The 15,999-nt window shown below is 45.0% G+C and overlaps 1 protein-coding gene across 1 annotated transcript; it reads right to left on the bottom strand.

Annotated features, from left to right (window-relative positions):
* Window positions 1-1,341: 1,341 nt before the first annotated feature.
* Window positions 1,342-5,325, bottom strand: LOC140247926 (SUN domain-containing protein 3-like). Its single transcript, XM_072328127.1, has 9 exons — window positions 5,291-5,325; window positions 5,110-5,171; window positions 4,897-4,957; window positions 4,375-4,531; window positions 4,000-4,084; window positions 3,510-3,622; window positions 2,623-2,793; window positions 2,186-2,278; window positions 1,342-1,485 (listed from the first exon to the last, which is right to left on the bottom strand). Exons 1-9 carry the CDS (start codon window positions 5,323-5,325, stop codon window positions 1,342-1,344), a joined length of 921 nt encoding a protein of 306 aa, XP_072184228.1.
* Window positions 5,326-15,999: the final 10,674 nt, after the last annotated feature.

The raw sequence follows: 15,999 nt of genomic DNA on the forward strand, positions 1-15,999 counted from the left end.
CCAGCGATCCTGCGTGTGCCCGTTGCCCCTTAATGCTGTTACTGGGCAGCAGCGAAAAGAGCCCGGCCCCACCCACTCGACTGCTGCCTGTTCGATATTCATAAGCACTGATGAGATCCCCTATCAGCCTTCCAGGCCCAACGGGCCCAGCTCCCTCAGCCTTTCCCCATAAGGGAGATGCTCCACGCTCTCCTCATCCTTGTGGCCCCAGACTGTGCCCTCACTAGAAGTTCCCTTTTTCTTGAGCTGAGGAGCCCAGAATGGGACACGGTACTCCAGATGCGGCCTCACCAGGGCTAGAGGAGTGGGGAGGATCACCTCCCTCAAACTGCTGAAGGATGATGGAGAGCGGCTCGGCAACCACATCTGCCAACTCCCTCCGCACTGTAGGGTGCAGTCCATCTGGGCCTATGGACTTCTGCACATCCAGCTTTCGGAACAGGTCTTAATGCAAGACCTATTCTGTCCCCCCTCCCTATCTACCAGCACAAGGAGCTGTCTTCCCGGCAAGTAACAAGCCTTTCTATTAAAGACCGAGGCAAAGAAGGCGTTAAGTGCCTCAACTTCACCCTGATCCTTGCCACCGCGTTGCCCTCAGCATCATCCAACAGGGGATGGAGATTCTCCCTAGCCCTCCTCCTGCCGTTGACTTTTTTATAGAAATATTTACTGACGTCCTTCCCCTGAGTGGCCAAGTTCAGTTCTAGCTGGGCTTTTGCTTTTCTAATTTTCTCCCTGCAAAGCTTCACCATGTACTTGGAATAGTTGTAAGCAGCTTGCCCATTCTTCCAAATACATTAAACTTTCCTTTTCTCCCAGACTTCCAGTCAAAGATCTCTGTTCAGCCTGTTTGGCCTTCTTGCCTGTTGGTGCATCTTCTGTGGCTTGGTGATGGTCAGCTCCTGTACCTCTAAAAGAACTTCCTAAAAGTATTCCCAGCCTTCCTGGGCTCCCATGCCCTCCACCACTGCCTCCCAAGGGACCCTCTCAACCACCCTCTGAAAGAGGACAAGGTCTGCCCTCTGGAAGTCCAAGGGGGTACCAGTTCTGCTGAGTCCCACCCGATGGAAACAAACAGCATATGAAGATCACCCTGCGAACTCCCACCCAGCCACTCGCTTGCTCTTCCTACCCAGGAGGAAAGCAAGAGAAAAGGGGATGAAAAAGCACGAGGGTCGAGATAAAGACCGGGAGATCTCTTAACTGTTACTCAGACGCACAAAAGTGATTCAACATGGGAAAAGTTTAAGTAATTTATTTTGAGATAAGCCAATTAGATTTCCCCTAGCCAATTAGATTTCCCCTAGCCAAATAGATTTCCCCAAGCAAGATAGCTTTCCCCTAGCCAGACAGTCTTCCCCTGGCATCGTCGGCACGGGCTGGATCGCCGTGGAGCCTGAACTGATAGACACAGGTGTACTCCGGGTGGCCCCAGTTGCTCAGCACTTGCAGCCTCACGTAACTGATGAACCCAGAGAGCTTGTTCTGCAATGAGAAAAAGAAAAGAAATGCATTTTCCTCTCTTCTCTTTGACCACTGACAATGCGGGAGCGACACAGTCGCACAACATCTTACTTCACGCTGCCCTCCTAGGTCTTTGACACGCTGATGTGCTCCCGTAGCACAATCAAGACATTTCTTACCCTGCTCCACCTCTTTGGCCACATGAGTTTTAAGAAATAAACAGCTACCAAAAGCTGCAGCCAATACGCAGGCAAGTTCTTTGCACTTGCTATAAGTGTGTGTGCATGCACAAAGAATGCAGGGATATTACACTCATTAGCTTCTCTAACGAGTCACCCGGGTAGAATGGCCTCCCTCACGCTGCCTGTTACCAGCAACAACAAAACCCTTGGAAAGCCACACATCCCCAGTGTGAAAGCAGCACACCAACAGTATCGCATACTACAACAGGCAGCCACTTCTGTGCCACTGCAAGCCACTTGGTCCCGGTGGTTTCTGCTGCAAGTGCAACTGACGCTTAGCAGTGCTAAAAGCAGTAGCTCGCACGATTAAAAACCAGATGGAAGCAAAGACAGCACGGCACTCTGGGCATACGCAGGTAGGAAGGAAGTGGCAGCAGAAGAAATGCCAGAGGGCCCCCATACACCTCTGGTTTGGAAGCTTCTGCTCAGCCAACCTGGTTCTCCTCTCCCACACTTCACGTCCCTCTTTGACACCGTACCTTCAGTTGGAAGGTCTGACTGGGAGCCTGGCCTGGAACGAAGGTGAACTCTCCCAGGAAAATTCCTTCCTCGTCATCTTCTGACTTCAGGCCCTACGGGAAGACAGGGGTAGAGAAAACAGAACAATGGGATGTGCTGCCGGACAGGGATCACAGAGCCCCACAGGGACTGGAAGCAGAGGCAGTCTGGGACCATCCACTCTGCCACTTCCCTTTCCCTCCGCCCCTGAAACTACCGACTCGCCCCAAGAGTGGGAAACCTTCTTTGCTGCGCTACACTGGACAAAAAAGAAATGCTGTGGAAATGGAGCAACTCTGAGGAGCTTCTTTCTCTCCCAACGCAGGGAATGACTGCAAGCCACAGTGCTCTTGGAGCCGCAACCACCGTCCACCTCAAACGCTACGCAGAACCCCCACAGCCCAGGGGAATCACTTACATAGACAGCAAAGTCCTTGGGAGCACTGGAGATGCTGTCTGCACGGTACGCTGCTGCTGGAATTCCGTGGTTTATCGTAACCGCTGTGGGAAAGACGGCCATGGGCAGCTTGATGACAGCGTGCCCTTGGCTTCCTGGGAAGGGCCAGCAGTTTCCTGGATAATTGTCAGGCTAAAAAGAGAAGAAGCAACGGTGTTCATGTGCAAAAGAGATTCCTGGCTGGAATTCCTGCCCCAGCATCAGAGGCTCTAGAGGTCTACCAGCCCATCAGCTCTGCTCCGAAGCACAGGCATACGTGCATGGCAGTGAGCTGGGTGCACAACTCGCAGAAGCTCTCAGGCTCCTTCTTTGGAGGAGCAACTTGCCAAAAACAAGGAGGACCTGCAGCAGTTGAGGGGTGCCTGCCAGGGCAAAGAAGGGCTGACCTGCACGAGCCTATCCAGTCCCACCTCCTTCCACCAGCACCAGCCGGGGCTCTGGTTCAGGTAGCTCAGGAGCAGGGCCAGGATGGGCTGGCAAACACAACATGGGGCCCTCCTGCAGTGCACGCCCTCTGTGCCCACCTGGGTCCACTGAGAGCCCCAGCGATCTCGCAGCCCAGATTTCTTGTGGCACCTCATGGGCTCCCCTTCAGTGCCAGCCTGACAGTTCCACGATGGATGGGAAGATAAGCAAGCTAGCCCGGCAGAAGCTTGCACAAGGAGGACTGGGGGCAGTCTGGTGGAAGAAATTCTCAGCGGGGATACACAAGAGGGGACTGGGGCCTTGCAAGAAGACCATAGGTAAGGCAAGCTGGGATGTGAGGGGAAGTTTAAGGAAAGCTTCTAGCAGGGCTTTTGGCTCCCTCCGACCCGAACCATCCTTCTCCTGTTTCTCAGTGTTCATACCTCAAGAATAATCTCAGGAGACCTCATATAAGGTGTCACCAGCAACGACTGCCAAAAGACTTTCCCACTTCCAGTCCAGGAGGGTGAAGTCTTGGAATGAACGATAGCAGCTCCTGCAAATTAAAACACGGGCACAGTGGTCAAGCAAGGCCAGGAGGAATTGAGGCCTGCTGACCCTGTTTTCCACATAAACGGTTGCACAGAGATGCCGGCTGCCCTTGCACTGTCCTCCTGAAAAAAGCTTCTAAGCATAAACTGCCAGCCAGCTGAGCAATCACGTGAGAAACAACATCAAGCAGGAGTAGTGCTTTCCAGATGTGCTTCAGCCCACTGAAGACTCTCTCTGCAAGCACACTCTCAGGGCACAAAGCAGCCGTCCACTCCACCCCTTCTCCCCCACCGCTGCCCAAATGCCCATCCTGTCAAAGCAGACAAGAAGTGCGTTGGAATCCACTTCTGTGGTCTGTCTGTTTCTACAGTGTGATGGCACCTGAAGTCTTGCTGGCATAATTAGGCATCCGGAATGGGCTTTCCTCCAGATTCTCCAGGACTTGATTGATCATGCCTTGAACAGCCTGGGAAGGAAGACAAAAGAGAGAGCTCGTCAGAAGGATTAAGAGGAAAAGAGTTGCCTCCCAGCTTCCCCGCAAAGCCAGCCAAAGCAAACCTGGCTGCTCCACTTGCATGTAAGCAACGCTGGAGCTGCCTGGGAACCACCAGAACTCTACTATGAACATCTGGCACGGGAATGGAGAGGGGCTGCTCACTGCAGTGCTCTGGACACGGATGTGGCAGGAAAGGAAAGGCTTTTTCCTGTCGGGAAGCCCCGTGACAGACAGGCAGCACTGACAGGCAGTCCTCTTACCTCGCCGGTAAAGCCTGGGAGCTCAGTTCTCCTGAAGACCTCGTGGAGAGCACGCACAGTGATGTCCCTTGCTCCCCACTGCAGGAAATGAAGCTGCCGCTGGATCTTATTCCGCTCTTCTTCGCGGGTCGGCATTTCCGGCTTACCACGTGCCAGCCTGGAGACAGCAGGTAATGGAGAGAAGTGAACATGACTCTCTTCTCACAAGCCATGGGACAGTGAGGCAGCGAATGCACCTCACTGCACGTGACAACGGTGTAGCCAAGATTCCGTAGAGACTTGACTACACTGGTTGGCAAGCTCCAAGAGATCCCGACCAAGAAGTTGCTTCCTGAGCACCACGTTCCTGGGGAGCGTGGAGCTGTAGTGGTTTGAAAGAAAGCTGGGAGAGGAGAATGGGAAACGGGAGAAGCACGGGCACTGTGCCATGGAAGTGTGACTTGGGTAAGAAGTGGTCATGGAGAAGGGGCAGAGCTCCTCTAAAGACCGGCCTAGCCAAAGGGAGATGGTTTTGTTTTTTACCTCAGACTCTTTCCTGCCACCGTTCTGACCCCTTCAACAGCGCTTCCAACGCAGTAAACGCCTGTCAGGAATTCCACAAAGCTCTCAATCAACTGTCTGCATAAAGACTTGGCGTTCTGCCTTGGGCTGCCCACTCCCCTGTCCCCGGGCAGAACAAACCATGGGGGGCTTCCTAAAGAAGCATCCTCAAGTCAGAGCTTAACAGAGACTCACCGAAGGGCACCACAGCCACAGTGAACAGCACGAGGGCGACTGTTTGCCAAACCTTAGTTTGCCTACGAAGGAGGAGAAGCGTGGTAAAGAACAGTGAAGCAGGCAGTATCTGTCCAGCTCCAAAGACGGCAACAGAGCAACAGATGTTTTCTTAAAACTCATGAAGGAACCACATCCTTACCAGTCCCCACGCTCGCCTTCACCTTGGCGCTCCATTTCTCTGGAGCGCAGGATCGCAAAGGAGTAAAAAACGCAGCTCGCTAAGGAGTGAGCGAAACCCTCTCCAACAGTGAGCCAAACCCTCTCCAACAGCTACGCTGTCAGGACCGAGAGTGGCGAAGGCGTGGGGACAGGCTGCCTGGGTGCTGAGGGCCCTTTGTGACTTCACAGTGGTCACTGATGTCACCACAGAGGAGGTGGCGCCATGTTCTGAGGGACGGCCCAGCCTGACAGGGAACAGGTTCTCCACCTCCTGCCTGCAGGGGAAAGCTCCTGCATGGTCAGAACACCTCCTGCCAGCAGCCTGCTTGGTAGGATCCTGCTGAAGGGAGACAGGCTGGGAGCCACAAGCCACCTTTTTCGGTCCCTTCTTTTGATGCTCTGTACCTCAGATGTCGCACTCTGGGTACCCAGACTTTTCCAGTGCTTTCCTGTATCCGTCTTCCTTCTGTCAGCCAGCGTTTCATTACAGCCACGGTGCAAGCAGACGTTAAGGACTGCAAACGGCAGTTCATGTAGAAAAGACCATCAGGAAAACACTGCACGTAGTTCTTCCCGCTCGTGAGAATTTCCATGCACTTCAATAAATATATGTTGTTGCCCTGTACAAGATGTCAAGTCATGCCACTGCAAATTTAAAAGTAGCCCACAGGGGAATAGCACGGGGATCACAGAATCACGGCTTGGGTTGGAAGGGACCTGAAGGGTCCTCAGGCTCCAACCCCCCTGCCGCATGCACGGCTGCCAACCTCCTTATCTAACACTAGACCACGTAGCCCAGGGCCCCATCCAACCTGGCCTTGATCATCTCCAGGGATGGGGCATCCACAACATCTCTGGGCCGCCTCCTCCAGCACCTCACCGCTTTCTCTGAAAAGAACTTCCCTGCTATCCAACCCAAATCTCCCCCCTCTCAACTTAAAACCATTTTCTCTTAACCTGCTATTATCTTCCCTTGTAAAGAGCTGGCTGTCCTCCTGCTTATTGGCTCCCTTCAGGAAATGGAGCTTCCCAGGTTGATGTATTTCACACTACGGATAACCACATGAAGTGTTGGAAAGCTAATCCAGTAACAATTCCTGCACGGACTTTGTTGTTCAAAGGATGCCATTTGCAATTCAAGGAGTTAAAAAGGGACTCGTTTAATTTTAGTACTGATTTATCATCAGAAAGGATCATTGTGTAAACATTAAATAATTGATTTATGCATTAACATAAAGGTGATTCTGATGACAAACCAGTCAGACAAACTGAGTATTGTATCTCTTTCAGCCAAAAGTCTACTTTAGCAACACTTGGGACTAGTTATCTAAACTGAAATCTTTCCCTGTTACGATATATCTGTTTAATCCTCTGACTCAGGCACTGCATAAATGATGTTCTTTTCACTTTCTTTGACATAATTTTATACAGCAATGTGTGGTGATATTATGATACTTGCTAAACATTAACTGCTAACATTAACATCATTCTACTTCTAGCTGAGACAGCCATGTAATTTCTACGATGAGTTGAAAACCATATTTTAAAAGGAGATTACTTTCAGAGATCCCTTTAAGGAGTTTGCTGCAGTGGACAAATGAGCTACGTTTGATTGTAGCTATTAAAAAATAAGGTGATGAGTGAAAATGTCCGAAACAAGATATTCTGGTGTTTGCTGCAGGGGAGATCAGATATTCCAGGAACTGCTTATGTTGACTATCTTAGTCATGGTCTTTTCCTGCTGAAAAAGAAGCTTTGCAGATGTTTGTAACTATTGAGGCCTGCAAATCTGATTCTGCCCTTGAATGTATTGGATTGTGAGAATATCCAATGCCTTTCTCATATTCCCATTGGCTCAAATTGAATTTAGGATCTGTCAAGCTACAGATCTAAAGTCTGTCTATCTGCCAACCAAGTTACAGGGCATGAGATTCTATCCAGTGGACAGGCTAAGCCCCAGAGGTAAAGGAATCTTGGTGCATATATCCCTTTTTTGGTGTGAATTTCCAAATGCTTAACAAAGGCTGAGCCAAACAATGATTCAGATGGAAACAGCAACAAAATCAAACTGAACTGAGTCTGCAGAACAATTCTGTATCTTACTTACCTCCTTCTCAGTGAAAGCCAGTCCCTCAGTGACACATTTGTAAACTTGAAACATTACTGGGGCAGAATGAGGTGCCTTAGATGGGACTGCTTCATGCTGTGCTATGGTATGATAGCCAATTGTCCTTTCTGGAATGGAACTGCCTTACCATTGCTTACCAAAAGATACCCCCTGTACTGGCCAGAAAACAGCCAGAGAATGGTTGTCAGCGTTGGAAGCAGTTTGATTCAGTGTTCTGTCTGATTAACTTCACAACTACAATCAGGCATTAGATCTTAAATGCGGGGTTTGAAAATCATCAGAGAACAACTGCTTTTAATGTCTGTGTGAGATAATGGCTTCCTCTGCTTGAAATAGCATAGTTTGACAGCAAGCAAAGGACTAAGGGAAAGGTAAACCGAGCCTTCTTCATAAAAGCAATGCTCCTTGTAGCATTAATATGCTCTAGAAGTCATGGCAGAGGTTTTTAAATCTTCAGCTCACTTCCAAATTACTTCATTTTAATAGTCTGTCCAAACCGATTTGATATTCCTTTTGAGTCCTTCAGGGCATTCAGATTCCACAAGCATTTGTTGTTCTACCCAATTAGTTTGAAAGACTGTGCTTAATCCGAAGAGTAAGTTGATGAAGTTTTACAAAGATTGATCTATGATAACAAAGCTGAAGATTGCTTCAAGTACAGCAAGCATTGGAAGTCACGAATACATTACTTTTCTAAGAGAACTGGTACAAAGGAAATAAATAGGAGTGACCTTTGTTGGGATTGTACCAGATGACCTTTTATATCACAGCAGACTCTTACTTGTAGAAGAAGTTCAAGTTTACTCATTCTGAATATAGTGCAGCCATTAGCCTCCTATCTTACTCTCCTGGACAGATGTGTCAGATGGGGCAAGGGAGCTCTATTTCCTTTCCCAATTAATGTCACCTCATACAGACTAGGAAAGCTTCCAGCATCCCTACCTCACTGGTCTGGACTTCATTTTAGCTTTAACTATGTCTGGTGCCTTTCCCCTTAGCAGATCTTTGGGAATTTTATTAGCTGAATTAGCTTTGAGCTTTCACAGTGGACAGCCTCTGTGCTCACAACTCAGCTGTGACGCAGGTACATACCATGGTATTTGCTGGGGTGCTGTTCTTGTCAAACAGATGAGAGACGTGGTGAAGTGTGTCACATGGCTCCCTTCTGCGTGCCTGCCTCTGCACGCCTTGTGCCTGCCTTGGGCCTTATCTCATACAGGGCTTACTTGACTCCAGAAGGGGGCAAGCATGCACATGTCCTGAAATTTAGGTACGATCAGTGAGAGTTTCCAGCTGAGAACTCTCCAGGTCCTACAGCGCAATGTCCATGGCATCTTTTGGTAGACTCATTGCAACAGCTGAGAACTGAGCTGTCCTCTGCTCCCAAGACATGACATGGTAGATTGGGTTTCCTGTCCACAGATCTGCTCTGTGTTTGTGCAGGAGAACAGCTTGACCCTACTCCATGACAGAGAGGTGCAAACAGGAAGGGAGATAAACACCTCACTGGCTGGAGGCAGAGCCAGAGCAGAGCGATCTAGGCAGGTCTGAAAGCAATATACAAAGTCAGCCAACACCAACATTGCCAGAACAGCCCATAGTGATGAACTGGCTCCAAGATGAAGCTAGGAAGCCAATGCATAAGTCAGGGTTTAAGTGAGTAAGGTACAAGGCTCTGCACAGGCATGGTTGTATTGTGGCTGAGGCAAAGCTCTGTCAGGGCTGAGTGCAAGAATCCCAGCTCCTTCCCAGTGAAAGGGAGGGACCCCCTGCTGAGGCTTCTCAGAAGAGTTCTTTGCAATTAACCTCTGCTGAAACTTCTTGCAACTGAGCTCCAAGGCCACCCAAGGCTTCTCAAATAGCTTTTTGTTCTCAGGAAGCTGACCTTCTGAGCAGGCAGCTCAACTCCAAGGATGGATAGTGTGTGCTCCTGGCCTAGCACCATGCAAGTAGATACTCTCAGCCTTAGACTGGAGTAATATCAGTGCTCTGAGTGACTACTATACCTCAATTGCTCTGCAGAGATTTGCAGAGTCTTCATATTATGTTATTATTTACATTGGTAAAAATAGTGAATATTAATACTAGTGATATGCTGTTTCTTGCCACTCGGCAACCCAATGTTAAGACATTGATTATGGCTGGGTCAACAGAGCTCTAATAGCCCTTAATGACCCTGAGCAGCCTCACCTGGGGCCTCTGCCCATGCTTTTGACCACAGCTCCATTTAGACTTAATCTTAGGCATTCACTTCTAGTCTGATTTATATCACAGGTATGCATATCTATCTATGATTATCCCTGGCCTTGTGACTGTGGGGGGACCTTGGGCCTTTAGTAACTTGTTCCTGGTGCTGCCTCTTGGATGGCTCTTAGACTTATATAATAGTATTTTTTTCTAATCTATCTCTGGTTTTGTTTCCTGCTGCTCCTTCACAGGCCCCTAGTTTAGATGCTGGACTTGGTTCATTACTTTGTTTTAACTGGAGCTGTTAACAAGCTCTTTTATCACGACCATGCTATCTGCCATTGTCACACCCTGCTGTCATCATCTTCAGTTCCTGGCTTGTCACCCTTGAGGAGCAGCTGTGTTATTTTTTTCTCTTCCTCCCTCTTTTGTTTTGTTTTGTTTTTCTTTTTTAAAAATATATTTTACTAGGGTTTTTTTTTTGTTTGTTTGTTTGTTTTTGGGAGGGAGGGGGAGTGAAGGAGAGGGGTTGTTGATTTTTAAACAAAGCTGAAACAAATTAGGATGTTCTCTTATACTGAAAGGACAAGAAAAAAATCTATGGTGAGTATAAAGGAAGAATAATGCTAAAGAAAAAGCATAAACACTTCCAGTTGTTCAGTACTTACCACTCTGAATCTGACCTAGCTTTTATTTGCCTGTGCTAATTGTCTTTGGTGATAGCTTATTGACAACACTGTATCCAACAACCCTTTTCAAACACTATGGATTTTTTTTTGTTGTTGTTGTTGTTCTCTTCAGGTGTGAAGATTTCCCATAAGGAGCATTTCTGAAACCATCTATGGCAGGGATTGAGGGGAACAGAGGAACAAAAGAGCCTTGCAAGTATAAAATAAATGATGGGATACTTGAACCCACTTTCATGAGAGATAATAACACTTATGCTTAAAGGGGATTGCACTATATTGAATTCCTTTTTTTTCCCCAAAGGCTAAAGAGTTGAGTCCATGATAAATAACATCAGTGAACTCACAGCAGATCATAATATAAACATAAAACGCACCACACTCTCATGACTTTTTTATGTCTCAGTGCTGGTAAATTTGAAATGGAAATGGTTTCCTTGAAGCATTTTTTTTTGTCCATGCTGGACTTGCCTGTCTCTCTGTCTTTCAAAACTCAATCTGCATGCAGTTCTGGTACTTATGCCATCAGCTTCCCTTCTTTGACCTGGGGCCAACAGAAAAACAACAGTAGTAAAATCTTGTTTCTGAGTCTGGAGTAACCTCTACTCTTAGAGTGCTGAAAGATAGCTCAAAGATGCTTCATTGGTGTTTTTTGTGACATTGAGCATGAGCACAAATTAACTGAAAAAGAAAATGGTCAAATATCTTACAAAGTATATGCCTAGAAGGTCAACTACTTTGTACCAAAAACTACCCTGAGAGGTTTACAAAGATGCTTAGCATTAGCCTAATAATTGTTTCCAATATGCAAACACTGTTGTTCTCTACTGGCAAAGGGCCGTTACTGGACTCTGAGTTTTGACAGTGATTGTGATATGAAGATAGAAAAATCTCAGTTATTTACTGAATATTTTACTAGTAAAACTGGTGTTGTGTGAGGAAATTCTGCTGCACGTCCCAGTCTCTATGTTGATGTCTATATTAACTACTCTAATGCCAATCTTCAGGGTGATTTGTGTGCAGTGGCTTTACATAAAAGGGAAAAAAATAAGAGACAGAGAAGAACCAAAGGCTCTCCTATGCCTTCTTCTTTAGCAGCTTCAAAGCTGCTCTTAGTGAGAGATTTATTGAGTTGGCAACACTTGAAGTGTCCCAGCAAGGACACTAAAGTCTCCTGATGGACATGAGAAGAAGAGCCCTTGTATGGCGGGTAAAGTGAAAGTTTCTTTCCTATCCATAGTCACAGAGAGGAAATAAAGAACAGCTGATCTGTTTGAGGCATACTGTGTGGCTTTGATGAGAAGGGACAAAATCATGGGAGTGGTGAGCTGTGTGTGGGCAAGAATTAAGAGGTTGCTCAGAAAGACTAATGGGCATGACTGGGTGAATGAGAAGACAAAATGCAGTAAATGGAATCCAACAGAATCGCTGCAAGAGGAGAGGGGGGGGAAAGCAAGGGAACTTCTATAGAGATATATTGAGACCTGGTATGGGAGAAGACAGAGGCACAAACAATGATCCTTCTGAGGATGGTAGGAACAGCCTCAGTTTTTTGTCTGAGAGACCACCAAGGACTGTGATGGAGAGTGCATGAACACAGGGACTTTTCCTTTCAGAAACTGGATTTTAAAATTGGAATTTGGATAAATGTGGTTAATTGAGCACTGATTTTGTTATCTATCAGCTAGGCAATTATCAGTTTATATTTCAGAAGTACATATGGGCAGTTTCAGATCTACAAGTCTAACAATCCAGTTCTTTTATGCCATATCTATCTTAATTGTGTACACAAGAGACTCTTAATTTTGAGCTATTAGAAGCAAATTCATTTACTGTGGACTAAACAAAGAAACGTGCAGGTCAAGGCTTTGAGAGCACTTAAAAACACAGGACTTTGATTCCTAAAATAATCTATAACACTGAAATGATTTTGTTGTAGGGAATCAGCTTTCTGGAATTACCGTAATTTTGGAAGTAAACAAGCTATTGTGAGAGAAAGTAGATTGCTAGAGACTGTTTTGACCAGAAAGTTCATAAGAAGTTGCAATTCTAGGGCTCTGAATACACACCTAGACTTGCTCCAAGATTCAGCAATGGGAGCTGAGGCTGGTTATAGCAGTATTTCAGCTTTCTATATGGGAGAGCCAGAAATACAGAGCAGATCTTCCTTTGTATAGCACATGCTTTCTGTGCATGAACATGTCAAACACAAGGGCTCTGACACAATATTTATTTTCTAAAGTAAATATCTTTATATCTAGACATCTGTATTCTTAATTCTGTTCTCTAATTAAACATCTGCTACCAAATATGTCATGCCATCTTTTTTCTGTTTGTACAGATTCAGATGTTACAATGAAACGGGGAAATAAGAACCTGGATAACTAACTGTTTTGCTTTTATGTTTTGGTTAAATGCTGGAGCAGCTTCATCAGTGCCGGTGGTGCCTCCATGCTTAGAGGTTCACGTTGGAAATGAATGCTAGCTTCACTTGTCACAGGTGCACAAAACTGGAAACACTGATGTTCATTACCTGATCTGGTGAATCTACCTATGGCTAAAATTTCACATGTCTTTGTGTGTTCTGTCCTTGTGATCTGAGGTTAATGCCATATTGTATGTCAGTCAAAAAAGACTGACATTAACATTAGCCTTGTCTTCACAGGATCTCATATTTGCATTGTTCAGTTGACTAGTAACCAAACTGTATCGTGCTTCTTTTTTAAATGTGAAAACAGGATGAAGATCATCTGCCTCCTGTCAGTATGTTTTCTGTGTCATATTCCTTTAAAAGAATTAACTGTGGCTTAATAAATGTGCTCTCTGAATAAATTGTATGCTTGAACTATGCTCTCCTTTTGAACAAATAATGAATGCAAAAAAAGTTCTTGCTATGTAAGGTTATCAGTAGTATTACTGTTTGCTGAAGCATGAAGAGATTTTTCAGTTCTTCTCTCAATTAAATATTCTTCTCAACTGATTGGAACACTAACAGGTGGATGAAATGGAAGTGATAAAATAGAACAGTCAGCAGGAGTTATAAGAGACAGTTTGAAATGTAATGAGAGTGTACTTCGTTAAGCTCATCTTGCATCTCAGCTGCATCAAGGATAACAGTGACAAGAATCAGTCTTATTTCCAGTTTGTTTAAAGGTGGAATCTCTAGAGTCTTCTCATGTTATTCAGATATCGTCCTATTATCAAAGCAGTAGCACTGAGCACTCTGAGGCCACATTTCTCTGCTTCTGGTGTACCACTTAGGCAGCCTCTCCTTGAGGCCTCTTCTATTTCCACTGGTAGATTAGTCTTCTTGAGAACGAGAACGCATCTTCTTGTAGAGCCCCTTGAGCAATCTCTTTCTACAAGTAGGTGGCACTGTTCTCCGTTGACACGAGCATCATAGAAATGTTCTGTACCTGATGATCCCCTTGATTCTTCTGCTCTGGCTTGAATAGTCTTGCTTTGACTGTAAACCATTCCCCACACCAAAGATCACTACTTCCCTATGTTGAGAAATGGAAACTGATAACTGATTCTAATATTTTCTTGTCTTGTTCTGTAGAGAGATTTATATTCCCTAAGGTGTAGTACTTTGAGATATAGTAGAAGTAGCCTCTGAAACTCCACTCTGTCTTCTGGCTCCACTTGACACCAAAAGCCTTTCACCAGCTTGGCTGTGACGTAGCAAACCCCAAAGAATTTCCTTCTTTATGCACCCTGACCACACTCATGGTTGGTGGAACAATTCATTCTAGCTGTGAAAGAAGGAACAGAAGAAAGTTAACATCAAGCCATACTCTCTCTTCTTTCAAAGCGTCCTGTATGGAGAACAGGATATCACAGAATTTTTCTGTTTTTGACTGAAGTTTCCCACCTTTCCTGACAAGTTTCCAGTAGTAGCAGTAGATTTGATCAGTTGGATTTTATGTTCACTAAGAAATCAAAGCTGGACTCAGATGAGCAATTAAGATTCACTTTTGGAGAAAGCGAAGAAAATTTTGTATTAATTAAATTAAATTATTAATTATTAAAATTTTGTATTATCTGCACCACATTTATGAACATCCAAAAACTGCTGAAAATACAAGAATTGTGAGAGTTAATTCCAAGGTAGATCAGACTGTGGCTGAGGCCTTTCAATGAAGCAACTCCTTTGAGGGCATCACTGACAAAAGGACGATCTTTTAGTCAAATTTTAACTATGTACCAAGTAAAGTGTGGGCCCTAAGCATGTGTGATTGACTGCTTGCATGCTTGCTCTTTTTTCATTATTTTCTTCCGTAACTCTTCACCTGTCTACATATCCTTCATTCATATTTTACAACTATAAATGTGCACAGCGTGAATAAAGCAAGCTCTGGTTTACAAAGTCTGTATGCTTGCTGTTGCTTAAGAATTCTTATCAACTGTAGAAAGCCAGCTTTAGATGGATGTCAGTGAAAAAGAATGAAACAGAAAAAGAAATTATTTAGCAAAAGTATACAATGGCATTCAAAACTAACTTCCTGTGGGGATTTTTGTGTTTGTTTCTCTATGTGAAGACATAAACACTAAGGTTCTTCAAGAAACAAGTATTTCAGTGAGATTGTTTCTGATTATTCAAGGGATTTATTTTCTAGTTATTATTTGCTGTCTTCCTATAGAGGCTATTAAAACTCATGGTGAAATCTTGCAGAAACTCGAGGGGAAAAAAAGGTCAGATTTATCATCTCTTCTTTTACAAATGGTTGTTACTGCTTCATGGTATTTTCAACATGTTTAAATATCTGTAAATAGAGTATAGAATTACCACAGAGCCCTGTCCATGGCAGCTTAGTCTTTAGAAGTGGGACTTATTCTTTGAATGCACACAACTTTCAATGAGTCTCACTCTAAATAACATTACTATGCTCTCCTGGTCAAATTCTGTACCACTTTTTCTTCTTAGTGTATCATTCAGTGTAAATTAGACTTAAGACCCTCCTTTGATACTGTCAATTCAAAATGAAAATTGATATTTTATGCCTGTATGTAAAATAGTTATGAGTAAATGTAACCAGAAGTGATTGCCAACCACATTTAGCAGCAGTTAACTGGGAAAGTACCAGATAAGTGGAGGTTGATGCAGGTGACATCCATCTCGGTAATGGAGCAGATAATCCTGAGTACAAATAGCATGTCAAGGACAACCAGGTAATCAGACTCCACTCATCATGGCAGGTTCTGACAAACCGTATCTCATTCTATGAGAACATAACTGTTATAGTGGGTAAGGGAAAGACTGTAGGTGTTGTTAACATGGGCTTAAGAAAGACTGTTTCTTTAGAAAGATACTGTTTTCCATTGTGTTCTCCTCAAGAAACTGTCTGCTCATGTCTTGGATGGATTTTCTATTCACTGGGTAAAAAACTGTCTGGATGGCCAGGCTCAAAGGGTGGCTGTGAATGGAATTAAATCTACCCCGTGGTTGGTCACCAATGATGCTCCCCAGGTTTCAGTACTGGAGCCAGTTTTATTTAACATTTTTATCAGTGTTCTTGATGAGGGGATCAATTGTACCACTGGTAATTCTAGAGACCTTGCTGGGTGAATTCATTGATCTTCTTGAAGGTAGGAAGGTGCTGGAGGGGGACCCAGATGGGCTGGAACAATTGGTTATGTTTAGTTGTATGGCAGTCAACTCTGTTAAGAGCCAGGTACTGTACTTGA

This window comes from Excalfactoria chinensis, chromosome 2 (genome assembly GCF_039878825.1).
Source record: "Excalfactoria chinensis isolate bCotChi1 chromosome 2, bCotChi1.hap2, whole genome shotgun sequence".
Classification (NCBI taxonomy): domain Eukaryota; kingdom Metazoa; phylum Chordata; class Aves; order Galliformes; family Phasianidae; genus Excalfactoria; species Excalfactoria chinensis.

Excerpts from the sequence above, each read along its gene's own strand:
- LOC140247926 (XM_072328127.1), bottom strand. The coding sequence starts at position 5,325 with ATGGAGCGCCAAGGTGAAGGCGAGCGTGGGGACTG. Across the intron at positions 4,958-5,109 it reads TGTGGCTGTGGTGCCCTTCG|GCGTTTACTGCGTTGGAAGC; the intron begins GTGAGTCTCTGT and ends AATTCCTGACAG. Across the intron at positions 1,486-2,185 it reads GTCAGACCTTCCAACTGAAG|AACAAGCTCTCTGGGTTCAT; the intron begins GTACGGTGTCAA and ends TTCTCATTGCAG.